Raw genomic sequence first — 18,373 nt, 5'->3', positions numbered from 1 at the left:
CCCAGCCTCGACTCCATCATTCGCATTAGTAAATCACATATGCGAAGCAGGGAGTAGTAGCTGGGGCAGCATTGGTTTACCAAGCTTTGGTTTGCCTGCTTTGTCCCGAGCTTTGGCCAAGGCTTATAAATCAAGTCTTGGTTTGCAACACTCAAGCCTTGACCATGATTAATAAATCAAGATTTAGTTTACCAGCCCTTGTCCAAAGTTGGGTTAACATTCAGTTTTACTAAGCATTGGTATGGTAGCCTTTTCTCAATCCTTGGATCCAAGTTTGTTGATAATTTATATTAATTTAGTTATCCTAGTATAGAGATTGGTCCTGTGAGCAAAGGTGCTTGAATTGCAGCAAACGCATACTCTCGCCTGTGACAAACTCGTATTAATAAATATACATACCTTATATCTATAAATCTGAGAACTTATAAGCACACGTAAAATACGAGAATGGGCCAGTCTTGGTTTCCAAGCTTGACCCAATAATGACCTACATTTCATAATATGGCTTGACGATAAATTTAAGATTGCCATTTTAAGTTTATCTACTATATCTGGCGATTTTTGTGAGAAAGCTTGATAATTTAAGGCTGGAATTAGAACCGAATACAACAATTTGTGGGGTTTGCACTATACTTTATGTTATGAGTAAATATTTAGTTGCTGAAAATGTGGTTATCAAAAATTATTTTAAAAAAATATACAATTTTTTTTTTTTTTTAATTGCAGTAGTTTCCCTCTTTTCTTAATTCTTTACTTATAATTACGGCTCCATCTTGTATCTTAAGAGTCCAATAGTCAAATAAAACTAAAAAAGAAAATTAAATGAAAAAATAAAAACAAAAAATAAATAATAGAAACAATATACGTATATTTATAATAAAAATAACATTTTTTGGTTTAATACATGTTAAAAACATAATTCAACATAATAGGAAATTAAAAATAATCATAATGCTAAAAATAATTATTTTTTAAAAATACACATACAAAATTAAAAACTAAAAATATTGCATTTCTCAAACACGAAGAAAATATATTTTTTTTTGTACTCTTAAAATATTAAAAATACAGAAATTTTTATCAATAAATTTCATAATACACAAATAAAAAAATGCATTCGTAATAAACAAATATTGAAATTCATAAAAGGGTTGTTATTATTTATTATTATACCAGGGTGTCAATTGTACAACAAAATTTACATAAAAACCTTTTATTTGTTTTGTATATTATCATCGAAAAGGCGCGAACAAATATTTAAAAAAGGGGTACCCAATATGTTATTTATTCAAATCATTTCTTAGTTGTGCATTTTAATTTTGTGATAATATTTAAAAAAAAAATATTTTAAGGGTGATAGATAAGTAAATGACAAATAAAAACATCTTTATCAAATAATAATCATCTGCAGTGTTGCCAAGTTGCCACCGCCCATCCAGCGAGTCTGTTTTAATGGGACGATTTGGACTATTCGCTTGATGTAGGACCAAAGTAAGCTTGTAAAAGTATTTTATTTTTATTTTTTAACTTCATAAAGTAAACTACATATTAGTAGGTAACTAACGCATTTATTAAAATATGATTTATAAAAGTTTTTTTCCTCCCGAGTTTACTAACGAATGGTTACTATTACAACTGCTAGCTAGCGTATTCGAGTGTTCCCTAACGATATCTTTACCGAACGTATTATTTATTTACATTTTTTGCCTAATATTGTCATTGTCATGATATGTTCGGAATGATACGCCTGAAAACGCTTAAAGTCGGTGCCAGTGTGTTATTCTTGCTTTTAAATTTCTTACATGCAATTAATATTGATATTATCCCCAAATTTTTTATCCACTTTTATCGTGTCTCATCAAAAATTGAAAATTATTACAAAAACCCCACGGTATTATCTACCAATTTGGATTTAGAAATTCATGCGGAGCTTCCTCGTTCTGCACGTTGTTTTCAACGTTTTTGAATTTTGAAGGAAGTTTACAGGCGGAAAGATTCAATTGTACGATAAAGCAACTTAAACTAAATTTGTATCACGTTCTTTATTACAATTTTTCCCATGATACTTCTCTGAAAGTATATTATAACAATCTTAAAAATTGCATCCAGAAGTTGAAAACAACATGCTAAGAAAAAACCGCTCATTTCCCATCTAAATTCAAGATTTTGTTCAACGCCTGGAGTATCCTGTAATAATATTCTATTTTTAGAAATTCTTAAGAGGGTAAACAAAATTTCTATGAAAAGAAGTTGGCAACACTGACCCTATATTTTAAAACTTAATATATTTTCTTACATGTTAAGAATAAAATGAAAATGAAAAGCGTTTTGTATATAGAATAAACGTTTCTTGTCATGAAAATTGCTACATATTTCTGTAACCCTGATATCATAATATTACAGTCTATAAAAATATAAATTATACTTTCTTAATATTTTGTCTGTTTATTTTATTACAAAGAAAGATAGATAGAAAAGAATATAAAATATATTATATATTTCTGGTATCCTGGTAGAAATTACAACTATTTATGCAATCTATTTCACAACCCTCTAGTGATTTTAAAGCGTGTCATCGCAATTGAAAATAATTCCATTTCGTAATACTGTCCCTTGCCCCAAAAATATGGAAAACAGTGTGTTTTTTATAGTTTTCTTAAAAGATCACAAATGTAAAATTAAGTGAAAATAGTCATTTAAAAAAAAATCTAATTTACATAAGTTTTCTATTTTCCTGATATACAATTTAGGTTGCTTAGGGTGGCGTAAGAGGAAGGCCTACTTGCAGTGATAGTCCATGACGTGGTGGTACTGGTCCATGACATCGACTTGTTACTCCAGCGCCGGGATGATGTCCTGTATTTCCACCACTAACACCATGATGACCTGCGTGGTGACCTCCATGTAAGCTTGACATACGTAACTGAAAAATAAGAAAATATTTTGTTAATTTCAGGACTTAAAAAATTCTACAGTGAAAATTTAAAAAAGCATCCAATTGTTTTTCATATGTATATAAATAATAATGTATTTTATATGTAATAAGGTATTTTAATTAATAGATGATATGAGGTATTTCTAGCATTTTCCAAAGAAAATTTTTTTCAACGTAAAATTAAAACTTTTTATCATCTATATTATTGCCAATTAGTTTTCAACTATGTTCATCTCATTTCTCAACCGAATAATGAATAATTAATTATGGGTTAATTATTTTACCTTTTCAATGAAAAATTAATTATGGGTTACTTTACGTTTTCACAGAATAAATTTCAATTAACTAAGAGAGGTCTATAAGGTCAATCTTCATCCATCTGAGGAGATTTTTTTTTTTTAATGATATGTTATTGATTTTTAAACACTCTTAACAGAGTTTTTCTATCGTAAAGTATTCATGGCTATTTTTAATAATAGTTAAAGTAATTTGAATCAATTTTTTCCAACGATGTTTTTAGGCAAACCTATATCATTATTTTCTTAATTAAATTATTTTTTTTCTGATACCAAATTCGATTCGTTTACAGATCAGTGTAGTAACTGACATTTATTTACCTGTTCTTATTGTATACACAGATCGACACCAATCTGTTAACTAATCGAAATTGGTATCAGAAGAAAGATAATTTAATGAACACTTTTCGGCAGAAAAACTATGATAGAAGTGTTTAAAAATCAATAAAATTTCAACAAAAATATGTCTCATTTGGTTATAAGATGGGTGAAGATCGATCTTATACCATCTTTTGTAGTACTAAAATCATTCCGTCGGACAATTAGATATTTTGTTTATTAATGCTTAAAATTGTAATCTAGAGGGTATTTTTGCCAGATTGTCAGATTACACGAATCCTGTCATGTATTCCGAAAATTGTGCTATTTTTGACCGGAAATTTCATTTTTCGCAAAAAACGGCAAACTAAGTATTTTGTTCAAACTGTGCTCTAGGTGGTATTTTTGCTTGATTCTCTCACGTCTTCCGAAAATTAAACAACAGGAGTGCCATTTCAACAGTTACATAAAATCGTCAAAGTACGATCCGATATTTATGCTCTAACATATAACATTATCGAAACAAAATCGATTTTTTAGAGATATACATCCTTGCTTGCACTCATTGTCCAACATTTTCATTTTTCACTTATTTAAAATAAGTAGGCATACAGAAATAATTTGAAATAAATGAATTTGAGATTTACAGCTGATGCGAAGGCATTGTTTGTACCAGCAAAATGAACATTGTGTTAAAATTATACGTAATATTTATTTACAAAAGTACAGTAGACGAATTACAAAGAAAGAAATCCTACAAATCAATTTAACATGTATTATGTATGAACAAAAATGGAACAATAACAAATTTTGCATTTTGTATATGATAAGTTCATTTTTATTTGAATTTTTAAAATGATCCTATTATTAACGATTGACCAATAGAGTTGTATAACAAAACATTTTAGTTGCTAAAAACATTTCAATTTTAACACAATAAGAGCTAAAATATACGATTCTTTTTGCTTTGAAGTTGAACTATTTAATAAAACATTTGAGTTTATGTGTAAGTACTTAATTTTTATGCTAGATCAAATCATAAAGTGTTTTTCAAAAATATTTTGAATTTATTTGCTTTGTGTTTTGTTCCGACTTTTCAAATACAAAAATTATTTCCAATAATTCAAATTGTATTTTATTTTCGAAAAATGGTTATTATACTAAAAATCTATTACAAAAATTGTTTTATTTGCTGCACCCGCCTTACTTCTGTAATCTGAAAGAACTGTAATACGATGAATTTATATTGACTTTTGTTTTTTAATTGAGAAGGAGAAATACATTAACAAATTAAATTTGCAAAAGTCGACGTTTTTTTTTTATTCGACCATGTTTTCAAAATTTTTTTAATTGCAAAAATCGGTTGACAGAGCAGGAAAAGGTACTTAACTTTTTTGCCTTTGACAGAACTAGTTGTAATTTGCATAGTATTTTAATGAGTAAATCGCTTCCATCTTTGTGGAAAAAAGGTTTTTTACCAAACTCTAACAGCCTTTTTTTGATTGAAAAACCAACGTCTATTTACCAAATAGGATAGCCTCCAAGAAATTTGAATGTGAAAACAAGGACAATTTTTACAATATTCTAATATTGTATACTAAATATTTTTCGGGAAATCGATTGGTAGACTGTTTAATGAAAAAAATTCTAAAATAGATCAAGAATATGGTGTCGAAAAGCAAATAACATAATACTCAATGTGTCAATCGCTGTCCCTCATGATATGAATAAATATATCACCGTCATCAAAAGTGCTGAGTTACCTCCATTCCATGTTCTTGTTTCTTTAACAATTAGTGTAATAATTTCATTTAAAATTTCGACAAAAATTAAAGCAATTAAAGTAATTTGTTATTTATAATAAACTATTATTATTATTATTTGATAATGAGGACACCTTAATAAATATAATATTAAATTTTTTTGTCCTTCAGATAATTGAGAATTTCTCTCAATACGAGAGTAAAGATGTAAGCAAAAAAATATTTGCTTCGGGAATTTTCGGGGTTCGTATACATTCGTTAGTTTAATATAAGCTCAGTAAATTAAAAAACTTGTGATAGATATATTTTGAAATAAGTTAAAATGAATTTAATTATTTAGATATTATCACTCTCAAACATCAAACAGTAATCACGTAATCAAACTATTCCACGCATGAGCAGAACGCTTGAGCAAATCTTTCATCATGCGAATAAAGATTATTGAATGATTAACGCGAGTGTTGGCGGGTTAATAAAAAGTTATTTATCATCATAGCATCTCAGTTTGACACATGGTGAGATATATTGTATAGAATGTGCACCCGGTATATGAATCCCAATCGCGTTATGATGACGCCCAATACAAGTCCCGAAGTTTACCGAAAATTTTATAATCTTAGAGTATTGTTGTAATTTCGAGTTGGGTTGAGTTGAGTTTATCGACTATTGAGGAGTTAGTTGGATTTTGAAGTTTATAGCCCTTGAATTCACAAAAGGGAACACTATTACTGACTTAAATTTTTTTTCGTTCTTTTTTTTCCTAAATCCGAAGACGATCGCAGATCATATACTTAATTTTTGAAAAATAAATTAAATCTGAAAGTAACTTTCAGGATCTTTGAAAATTCGATTCATGTTCGTAAACGTTAAGAGATAGAGGAAATGTTTAAATTAGAAATTAATTATCTATAAAATAACAAACAACTTTTGTTGGAAACATTTTTTCGCAAACCTCAAATTCAGAGATATATTTATATGATTTTCAAATGTATATTTTAATTAAGTAAATATTTAGGATTACAAAAGCTTTTGTATATTCACTTCATTTGTATGCACACTGTTATATACATCAGTTTATAAAAACAATTTTCAGGAATGTTTATTAAAAAAAATACTTGTTATCTGAAAAATATGTATATTGAAGTACTTATTACTAACAACTAGGAAATAGAAAACTCTAACAACGAGGGTGGTATTGTCGGCGCGTGATCAATAACGGAAGGGCACGACCCTTTTGTATATATTATTGACAAACGAACGTGTATTGCGCCCTATAACATATATTTCATTTAATTCATAGCAGAACATTTTTCGAATGTATGTATGCAGTTTTAAGAGAATTTTATCAATTTCACCCCGTCTAATTGCGCAGTAAATATAGACGGTATAGTTATGTAACAAGATAAAAGAATTTAGAGAACGTTCGAAACTATTTGAAGATTGTTCACAAAAAAATATTGAGAACTGTACCATATTAATATTTGGTTGACAAATTCTTTTTAAAATAAGATACATTTTTCGATCCGATTAAAAAACTATCAAAATACGAAAACAAGAGATTATGAGTCGTTAAAAAACTACTTAAATAAATAAAAAGATGTCACCAAGGATGAACATTTTTTTTTTACAAATGTTTAAAAAAAAGTGCCGACACATCGTATATGTTTATATTATTCAATAAGATTAAGTAATGATGCGCCTTTTGTCACTTAACTATCATTTGTTCGAATTTCAAGTATGTATCTCTATTCACAGTTTTTTTTATTCTAAAGGTACACGCATATCCCTTAAAATATCCCTACATGCGTCTGATAATTTATAAAAGAAGAAATTTATCTGCCTGTCGATTTATGAAACCAATTTCAATGCCATTTTTAACGTTGCGTAATGTATTTTTCCTAAATGGTTACAGGGTCCAAATATTACCAAAAATTTAACAAACTTTAAAAAAATTCAATATTTATGCCGTTTCTTTCAAATATTTCAGTAAGACATATATGGTGAAAGCACAAATAGATCTATCAATTTTATTTTCCAGCTTAGACTCTATCTGCGTCTTTCAAATCAAATTAATCTGTTATTCAAATCCAAATCTGTTAAGATTAATAGTCTTTAGACTCACGTGATAATACACTCCATTATGGTTAGACTAAACATATTTTCAAAAGACCACCGTGTTATAGCCTTCACCTGCCTTGCTCTCAATTATCTCCCTTCCATAAAACTCGAAAAAGGTATGGAGTATATCAGAACAGATGACCATGAATTGTATTTTTACTGAAATCTTTAATTTATGGTTCAAAAGACTCATAGATGGCGCAGTGAAATGGCAAACTAAATTTAATTAATTAATTTTTTGTTTGTTTAAATATATCTTTATAAATTATAGCTCATGTGTTTGTCTGATGTACGAGCTATATTATTGTAGAGTTTCAATGAAATTCATTCAGTAGTTTTTGCGTGAAACCAACAAACAATTTTACTATCACATTTATAATATATAAGGATAAAGAAATGACATTAACAGCCTTGAAATATTAACAGAAAAACCCAAAAGAGCATAGCAAAAATTTTATTTTGCATAATTTAACTGCGCTTCCACCATTTATGTTATTGCCATTTTCTGTGTATTTTCGGCTATATAAATTAATACGATTCATTTATCCGACCCCACGATATTAAATCCATTTTTTGGCTGACAAAATGTTAAATATGTAGATTCAGTCTCGTGATTGAATATGCAAACTTACGGTTTTTTTCTTGGAATAGTTTTAGATGGGAGACCCCTGTTACGCTCATGTTCATAGCTCAACAGTCAATGATATACGGGCAATATTAAAATTTAATAGTAAAATAGTCTTAACGACCGTGACTGGTATAAAAATACAATCGAAATACTCTTCAGAAAGATGTTTTCTCTTATAGAATTCCAAAAAGGTACTGATAGATAAGATCGTGAAATATCACGAAGAAAATAAGTAAACTCTACTCGGAACATTTTAATTTTAAGATCTTAAATAATAGTGTTTTCCATGACGATACATTAACGAAATAGAGTTAGAGAAACGTCTTGACGAAAAAATGTTATATATAAGATTTGTCGAAACCGATACGATATTCTTTTTGCTTTTGTCTTGTGATTCTCTAAAGAGGTTGTTTAGATCATGAAGACGGTAAATATTTTCAACATGAAGCGTTGTATCTATAACATGAATCTAAACCAACCTTTATGTAAAAGAATACACGTATGTATAAATATGAAGCAAAGAGACATGTTACTTATTTATTTATATAGACATTATATTTTATGTATTTTCACTTCAAATAAATTTCAAAATAAACAAAAATAATTATAGACTATTTAATTTTTTTTTTTTGTGAATGTTAAATGTTTTGAAGCTTTTAAGAAGATATTTATCTCCTAATACTAATGATCATTCTAAAATATTGTGTGAAATTTATGGAGCATGTATAACATGAAAATGATACGATGTTTAGGATTTAACAAAAAATAAAAAAGATTTCCCTTTTAAAAAAAACAAGTACATAAATCTTATTTGTTAGAAAATGTTTATGTAAAATTTTTAAAAAGCTATTTGTAATATAAAATAAATAATTACCTACTAATAACAATAAAAATATTTTAGAAATTTTATGGATTTTGATGAAACATTTTAGTTACAAATATCACCGAGAATGTTGATCAAATCTGAAAAATGTTAGCGGTAAGATCCCGAAGTTGCAGAATTTTTTGTAGTTTAGATACCCATTCATTTTCCAAACATGTAAAAGTCACTGCCCTCTCAACTATAACTTACGATATTAAAAAATTATTTCGACAGAATTGAAATAAAAGGAAGAGAGTTGAAGGGAATGTTTTTAGGCCAAAACAAAATAAAAATTTTTTAGATATTAATTTTGACGTAAATTGGTCAAAGTTGGGAACGTAGGCATAATTATCTCGTGCTAAACGATTCTGAAACTTTTGAACTTAATAGTAAACCCTATTTGTTAAATTTAAGTTCTCGTTGAATTCTGTCGAAAAAATTTTTACCATACCCTTAGTATAGGAACTACAAATACCATGCTAGAAATTCTTTAATAGTCAAAAACTAAAAAAATATTTAACATGAAAAAAAAAAACTACTTTTAACACATTGTAATCAAATCTTAACAGAAAAGTCTAATTATCACCTATTTCTAATAATCAATTACAATTTCAATAGCTAATGCAATAACATGTTATCTATGCTATGATATCTGATATCGTAACGGTATTTGAAAATAAGATACGAGTTAGATATTAATGGAAGTGCAGTTAATGTATTATTTTCAAATAAAAAAAGTATTGATAAACAAAAAATATGCATTCTGCCTGTAGATTAAAATATTTAAATGTGATCTCTCTTCTCATCAATTGAATTTAACTTGTCTGCCTAAAGAATATGAAGCATCTCACACTTAATAACATCGTACATTGCACCAAAATGTTATTTTGTACATTTTAGTCCACTTTCTAATGAAAGCATGTTTAAATAGTTTTTTTTTTTAAATCATAATTCTCATAGAAAATTATCTTCAATTTCTATTAATACTAAATCGTATTGAAAAAGGGTATAAAATAAATGTTTAAACAAAAGTCTCTTTTACTGTTTGAAAATGTTATGATTCCTTAGATATTAAGGGATTTATCATATACTTTCCCCTTTTTGATTTTCTATTAACGAACTAATATACAAAATTCCAATAATAAATGTTATATAACTATAGTATAAGGGAGAGAATCTATTTTTTATCTTTAAAATTTAATAATAATGAAAAAAAGGGGTAATTGAAATTTGAGAATTTCATTTATTTAATTTGATTAAATTAATTTATTTAGGTATGTAAAATATTTATATATTTCTTTCAATTTGAATTTCTTTATCATAATCAACTTACGCATTAAAAAAAAAATGTTTTAAGACTAAAAGTCATCACTACCAACGCTCAATTTAAAGTTATTAATACAAATAGATTATTTACACTTTGACAATTAAATAAAGCTAAAAATTATAACTCTAAAGTCAATATTCAAAGCGAAATCTTAAAAAGATATCAGAACATTGTGAGTATCAATGCATCATAAGTAAAAATTTATAATTAATGATTTAAAAAAATAATATATGCAATACATATTACATAAGTGATATAACTTTTGCAAGTTTGTGAAAGCAGAGCAAAACTATGCCATTTATATGTTGATTTATATACTATATTCAATAAAATAACTAAGAATTGCTGCTACATTGCTGTAATTTTAATTATTGTCAGCAATTGTGACACAAACAAGCCATGGGTAGTGTCTGGTGCGAGCCTTGAGGTCCACATAAATAATTTCCCAAAATAATCTCGAAACGACTTGACCGAATGTTATGAAATTCTTTTTGGATCATATTTTTGTAAATACGCTTCGATTGACACCTAAACGAAATCGATATCATTTTTTGTTCGCGTGATACATCATTTTGTCGGCGGACGTACGTACGTACACACAAACACATATTTCTTGTTAAAATTGGTGTTAAAGTCTTGTTTTAACCATAAAACGTAAAGATATGTTGAAAATTTTGATTTCGAAAATCGGACTCATAATACAATAACTTCCTATACTGGGAAATAAAAAATAAATTACGTTCTATTGTTCCAGGTTGTAAATAGGAAACTTTGGATATACTTCTCAACAACGTTTTTTGTTAATTTTGTTTCATTCAATGACTACTAAGTCCAGCTAGCAGTTTTTGGACTATACATATTGACAGCCCATTTAATAACAATCCCTATTTAAAAATAATAGTATTGATAGTACTTAAACTGTCAAATATTTGGATATAATAATTTTCAACTATCATCACAGTCTCGTATCATAATATGCCTTTTTACTAAATAATAAACATTAAACATTAATAAATAATATAATCCTATTATGATTAATAATATTATATACTTTTCATGGATATTTGAATCTTTTCAAAACTGATAAATAATAACAATAAATAATATAAACAGTATTTCAAATAATTTGACATTTGTATCATATTAACATATATGTTTTCAATATTAGAAGTCAAGAGCAATATAGTAGCTTTTGAATAATGAATTTTTACGATAAAAATAACATACATCAGCATATGTTTGTCAAAAAAGAAAAAAAAAATTTTTTTTACTTCTCAATATTCGTATTATATTCCCTTATATCATCCAAACAGTAACATTTGAACAAAAGACATAGGTAGTGAGGACTCGACGTACCTACTAAAAAGGCACCCTTATTGAGAAATAAACAAAAATATTTTATATAGGGTGTCTTTAAAAAAAGAATGCACTTCGGCACCTTTTTGTGTAAATATGTGATGGAGCCATCACATATAGTTGACAATGTTATATATATCATGCTGAGTACGGGCAGCATAGCATTTTTTTTGTCAAATATTTTATTGTTATATGTTATATCAAGAGGCAACAACCCCCCTAGCGTGTCAATATCTCCTGGGGCCTATATTAACCCCCCATTATGTTTTAGTATAATCACTGTCGTAATGCTAATTCATACACGATGGGACAATTTTATTTTGATTACATTTATTTTTTTATTGCAAAAAAAATGTTAAAAAATGAAATATTTGTAATCTCATTTTTTAGGGTAATTTATTATTATTAGAGCAGATTGAATATAAATGTTTGACTTAAATAAATCCAGAATTACAATTTTAAGTTTGTAGGTATTTGAAAAATAAATATCAATTCATACAATAAAGACTTTTCTTTGTATATATCGACGCTTCTAAAGGTATGTATGCACTATAGATGCGGTTACTCTGGCTAGATTAAAAAAGTCAAAGTTACTATTCAACAATTTAAGCTTAAGAGATTGAATTTGAGCGTATTAATATGTTTATTGGTATGAGAGCTGGCAACATTTTCGAGAGCTTATTTTTACCTTTCAGGGCCAGACAGAACTATTAGAATAATTTCTTGCAACGGCAAAATTGCCTGGCAATCATAATTTACATTATTAACAGGATATGGAAATTATCTTAAAATGATTTTAAAATCTACAATTTTCGCAGTTTTTTCCGGCATTAATCATTAATAAACGTAGTCAACACAACCGCTGTCAGGTGACAGGTATACTCCATCCTTATTTAATTTCACTAAGAAAGGAACTATCCAAAATCCCATCGGCTTGTTAACTCTTATACTATACTAGCAATTACTCGCTCGCTTCGCAACTTTGAAAACAGACCCTACCGCATTATATCCTTCACGTATCCATCCTTTTGTTTACAGTTTTATGTTTTTTTGGTACGGGAACCTATTTTTTTTTTTTTTTGAAAATAAAATATAGCCCACATTACTCATTGATAATACAGCTTTTTATAGGTGAAAGAATTTTTAAACTTCGTTAAGTCGTTGATTCAAAAATGACTCCTTAGAGCTAATACCTTACTGTCAAAGAAATCCACATGTAAATAATCACGACCTCCAGAAGTTTGGGCTGTGCGTTTTTATGTCAGCCAGTCAGTTATTCTGTTATATATAGAAGATTGCATTTAATTAGGGTATTTCCAGCATGAATTATCGACAGATTTGGTCTATTTTTTCCAAAGACTCAGAATAATGTTAGCTCAGATCTCGAAGTTGCAGAATTTTTATTTAGGTCGCGAGATAATCAGCAAAAATCGCGATTTCCCCATTCAAAGCATGTAAAACCCTCTGTCCTCCCAGCTATTTTTGTAAGATATTAAAAACTTCTCTCGACAGAAATGAAAAAAAAAATAGGAGAGTTGAAAATGAAAAGAATGTTTTTATATTAAATCAAAAATTTTAGATATTAATTTTGACGTAAATTGGTCAAAATTGGGAACGTAGGCATAATTTTCTCGTGTTTTAAACGATCAAAATTTCTGAAACTAACGATATTTAATAGTAAGCCCTATTAAGTTCTTAAATTTAATTTCTCGTTAAATTCTGTTGAAAAACAAAATTAACCATAGCTTTAGCATAGGAATTGCAAATAACATCCTGGAAATACCTTAAAGATTATTTTGTACTTTTCACAGCAAATTTCAATAAAAGTGTGTTTAGTTCGCTATTTTAAACATTTTTAACCCCCGAACTAAAAAAAGGATGTTATAAGTTTGACCGCTATGTGTGTGTGTTTGTTTCTCTGAGGCCTCGTATCGGATAAACCGATTTTGATTTTTTTGGTTTTATATGAAAGGTAATTTAATGGAGAGTGTTCTTAGTTATGTTTCAAGTGCGAATTTAGGGTTCTGTACCAGAAAAAAACTAAAAATTGGCGATGATCATCCAAATCGGCTCAGTTTACTTTAAGGAAAAGGCAATTTAATGGAGTGTTCTTAGATATGTTTCAAATGCTAGTTTTGGGTTCCGTATCCGAAAAATTTGTCGAGGGTTTTTTAAATTATGTAAATTTCACTTGTCTACTATTTACAACACAAATCAAAGAAAATATTGAAACAACGGTAAATAAAATTCCCCTAATTTACGTAATTGTTAAATTCGTATGTACTAGTCTTATAGTTTTGAGTTGTATATACTATTGTAGTATGTATGTATGAAAGCGTTGATGCAAATAATAGTTTAAAAACACCCCAAAGGCATTAAAACAAATAATACATATTAATGGATCACAAGGATCAAGTATTTGTATATTGTTAGTTTTTATTTATATAAGGACATTTTGTTCTGAATTATACTATTAGGATAATATATAAAAGATGATTATATTCGTTCATTAAATTGATATAGGGACGAACGAACATCATCATATCAGAACATATTAAAGGTATTATTTACAAGTATTTGTACAGTATTAGAGAGACATATATGATTGTGCAGTGTAATCTTGAATAAATAAAAATTGTTAGGTGGATTTTTATTCATAACAATGTTGTTTGAACATTATGTTCTTACTCCCACGAAGATTTTTTTATATCTACAAAGATTTTTAATTATTTATAATTGATAAGTAATCCGATTTTGTCCATACATTTTATATTCTGTTTTTTTTTTCTTTACTTTGAATACACCTGCAGTTTTGGGAATATCAAATTTATTATTCAAGCGAAATGTTGGTTTTTTAAAATTACTTTCTTAACCGTAATTCCACTCTGATTTATTCAACTTTATAATACCTATCATGAATTTATGAGAAACAAAATTAATTTTCTCAAGCAAATAGGAATCAAAATAAAATTCTTTTTTAAATGGAAAGAAATTTTAAATAATTAAATGTAAAATTTAATGTTAAAAAGCGTGGAATGCTTCTGTAAGGAAATATAAAGACTGATTATAAGAATTGTAATCAGAGCATCCCAAGTTTTTTTATTATTGCATTACAATTAACCTTATTTAATTAATTAATACTTGTGTGTCCATTTTTATAAACGTAACTTATTAAAAATTACATTTTATTTAGATTAAGAATATTATAAAAGTATGGTGGAACAGTGGAAGGATTTTAGACAAATTTTAGAAGCACTGATAGACAAATTATTACTTGATTATTTGCAGATCTTATGCCACTTTTTCCGTCGTCATACACGGTGATAGGTCACATTTATTAACATACTTAACCGAAATCTGAACTTTAATCTTAACCGACTAAAAATTGACAAATAAAGCCGATTCTTAATATTTTTCCTAGCATCAGAGATGGTGAGAGATATCGAAAGAAATTATTATAAAAAGTGCTTAGAATATTTTTTTATACCCATATATACTAATTTTCATGACATATCCGCTTTTTTTATTTTTTCATTATTTTAGTCTGCACTTAGGTTAGGTTAGGTTATTTTGGTTGCCCACAAAGGACACACTTAGGCTATAGAGCCCATTGTGATACCATACATGTGTTTTACCACCCTTCTGGTGATAATTTCATTTATCAGCTCCTCAATTATTTTCAAAGGCTGAGTGCACCTCCTTCATGCATATACCATTCACTACACCAGTCTATTACAACTATTAATTAAATTAATTTTTGTTGTGACGCGACGGCGGGAATCGAACTCACTACTCTAGGCATACTGCTGCGAACGGAATTGGTTATTGGTCTGCACTTAAAATTATTACAAGTTTATTGAAATATTTGAATACATAACACTATTAAACTATCAATTTGTCCAGTTTTTACATTCTATATCACACTAGTTATAAAATTTAAAAAAAAAACTTGTAATAAATTTAAATCAAGACCAATTAATGAAAAAAATAAAAATGCGAATTTTGTCATGCAAATCGGTATATGGGTATAAAAAAAATAGGCAAAATATTAAAAATTGGCCCTATTTGTCAATTTGCAGTAGGCTGAGTTTAATATTCAGATTTCGGTTAAATATTTCAAAAAATGAGACCCTTCACCTTGTATAACTGTGCAAAATTTCCTATCGATATTCCTATAAATAACGTAAATATGAGGGTGTCTTCATCTTAAATGCGACACACTGTCAATAATTTTAAAAATATTGAGAAATGAATTCGCAGTAAGACATAATAGATATTTTCCTATTCTGTTGAATTTCTTATTTCATAAATTTTGCTAGTAATAAATGATATTTACCTCTAACTCTTGATCAGCTCTTTCATGTTGTCCTCGATAAGCTCGTTGTTTATCTTCAAAATCACGTAAACGTTGATTATAACGTTCAATTTGTTCTCGTAATAGGGCATCTTCTTGAGCAGCACGTTCTTCAGCAAATTCCAAACATCCAACACCATCTAAACGTTCTAAATCGATCCAACCACGCCAACGAACACATACACCATTCATAATTAGATGTGATCGTATATGAACCTGAAATAAAAAATAAAAATTATTATATTAAATTACAACGGAGCCCAATAAAAGTAAATGGGGCCATTTATCTTCATGTCCAACATAAAAATAATAAATTTCAAAACTATGATCAATAATCGTAATTAACCCCTTCATAAATGTTTTTTTCTAAAATATCTTTTTAACATACCGTGACAAAGAATTACTTATGTGATATGTGATAATAATGCTACAATACAAATGTGAATCTTTCTTTTCATATAAATTTTTTAATAGTTCAAAACAAAGATGAATTTATCATTAATTCATAATTGAAGTTTTTTGTACTCGTAAGAAAAAAAATTTATTTTGGGTATCAATTTTTCTATTGTATCTTGTAAGCCGGTCAGCAAAAGCATAAAAAAAACTTACTTCAGTTTGGGAAGGTCAGTAGTAGACGGCCAGCCAATTTGGTCTTTTTATGTAGGTCGTTTATAAAAGATTTTTCCGTATTACATTTTTGAACGTTATATCTTTTCTTCAAACAGTTCAGTCAGCCATAACTCAACTCAGTATTGCTTTTACAGAAACGAAAAATAAACCAATTTCTTTGTTTTTTATAAGATTTATTTATTTTACGTCATTTCAGTTCTTCGGATAAAATGTACGGTAATCAAATTGAATGTGAAATTAGAAAAATTAAAATTTAGCAATTGACCAAAAGTCCAGTAATTGCATACATCAGAGTTTGAGTCATATCCGATAGTTCTGATTTTTTACAGGCTTGTTTATGGCGTTGAAATCGAAAAAAAAAATAAATCCTGAAATTTTCGATTTTTTTTCAAATTTTGGCGTTAATAACCACTCAAGGACTCATATTGTAGAAAATTTAATCTACTTTAAAAATGTGCTATCAAAAACTAGTCGTTTAGGGTTATAATCGCCAAAATCTGAAAGATGCGTTCGGCTCAGGAGGCCACAAGCTTGGATTATTCATTGGACCAACATCATAAAGTCTGAAAAAACTCAGAACTACCGGATTTGACGCACACTACCCCATACTTTCAGGCGGCAAGGTTGCTGGATTATAAGTTTCAATTTAGAAAGTCGTTTCTAAAAACCTAATTTAAGAAAACTTTGAAAAGAATTTTACAAATTTTGACTGACAATTTTTTTCCTACTTTTTCAACATAAATGGAATATTTCCACGGCAGTTTCAGCCTCTCTTGGTACACGTGGATTCATAGCTTGATAAACTTTTTTGTTTCGTGAATTTTAGACTTTTAACCACGCAATCAAAGATTAAATTTAAATTAAAAAGTTTTATAAATTATATTAACGTCAATATTTTCCAGTAGAATCAATTAAGTGTCGCCGTTAAATATAAGTGGATAAATCATTTCGCTTCGTAGACATCTTCCGAAAACTATGCTTCCCACACACTATTCAAGTTTTAATTTTCAAATCCAAATTTTTAAATGAGTCTAGAATGAAGCATTCCTTGTAATCATATTTTCTAAAAGCGTTCTTAGAGTTTTTTTTAGCATTTCATAAGTTGATGGTTTTAGACAAATTATACAAGTTATTTAATTTGTATAGAAGATGGAACATCAAATGACTCTAAACTTTCAAATATACAATAAAATAAAATATATGAGATAATGTATTTTTTAAAAAGGGTCATCCATCCCTTGTTCTAAGCTGATATAACATTATAACTCTCTTACTCTTCATACAATATGTGTTCTACGTGTAGAGATAGATATACGTATATAAAATAAAATACTCATTTTTTTTTAGTTGCATGTACACTAATATAAACTCTATTATGTGTAAATCACAAAACATGTGTTAAGATTAATTGTTTTTGACACAGATTTTAAATCTAAATAGAGAAAATGTATTAATCATGAAATTAATTAATGAACTATTAATTTATTTTGAATAAACTTTACTTACACATAAAAGTGCTGCGTTATGTATGGATAGGTTTAGAAAAAATTGGAAATACTATTTTGCATTTTCATTTCAAAAACGTATTTGATCAAATTTTGGAGTAGTTTTAGACGAAACGACTTTATCTTGAGATTCGTTTAGTGGTTTTCATATATTAACTTAGACCAGATTATTGCTGATTGCTTTGGGTATTTTATGTTATAGGCCAAATGGAGTAAATTTTGTATATTTGAGGCCATCCAATGTGTCAGCGCAAGGACCAAAAGAAAAAAATCGTTAATTT

At 27.9% G+C, this 18,373-nt stretch overlaps 1 protein-coding gene across 1 annotated transcript in view; it reads right to left on the bottom strand.

Annotated features, from left to right (window-relative positions):
- Positions 1-18,373, bottom strand: part of LOC123296892 (protein big brother) — a 57,606-nt gene that overhangs the window by 5,762 nt on the left and 33,471 nt on the right. Inside the window, exons 3-4 of the mRNA XM_044878593.1 lie at positions 15,940-16,173; positions 2,783-2,923 (exon numbers count right to left, since the gene is read on the bottom strand). Of these exons, the coding sequence (XP_044734528.1) occupies positions 2,783-2,923; positions 15,940-16,173 (375 nt within the window). The remainder of the gene's footprint in view (positions 1-2,782; positions 2,924-15,939; positions 16,174-18,373) is intronic.

This window comes from Chrysoperla carnea, chromosome 1 (genome assembly GCF_905475395.1).
Source record: "Chrysoperla carnea chromosome 1, inChrCarn1.1, whole genome shotgun sequence".
In the NCBI taxonomy this organism is placed as follows: Eukaryota; Metazoa; Arthropoda; class Insecta; order Neuroptera; family Chrysopidae; genus Chrysoperla; species Chrysoperla carnea.
The sequence above is the reverse complement of the archived record's forward strand: the minus strand, read 5'-3'. Positions and strand labels throughout refer to the sequence as shown.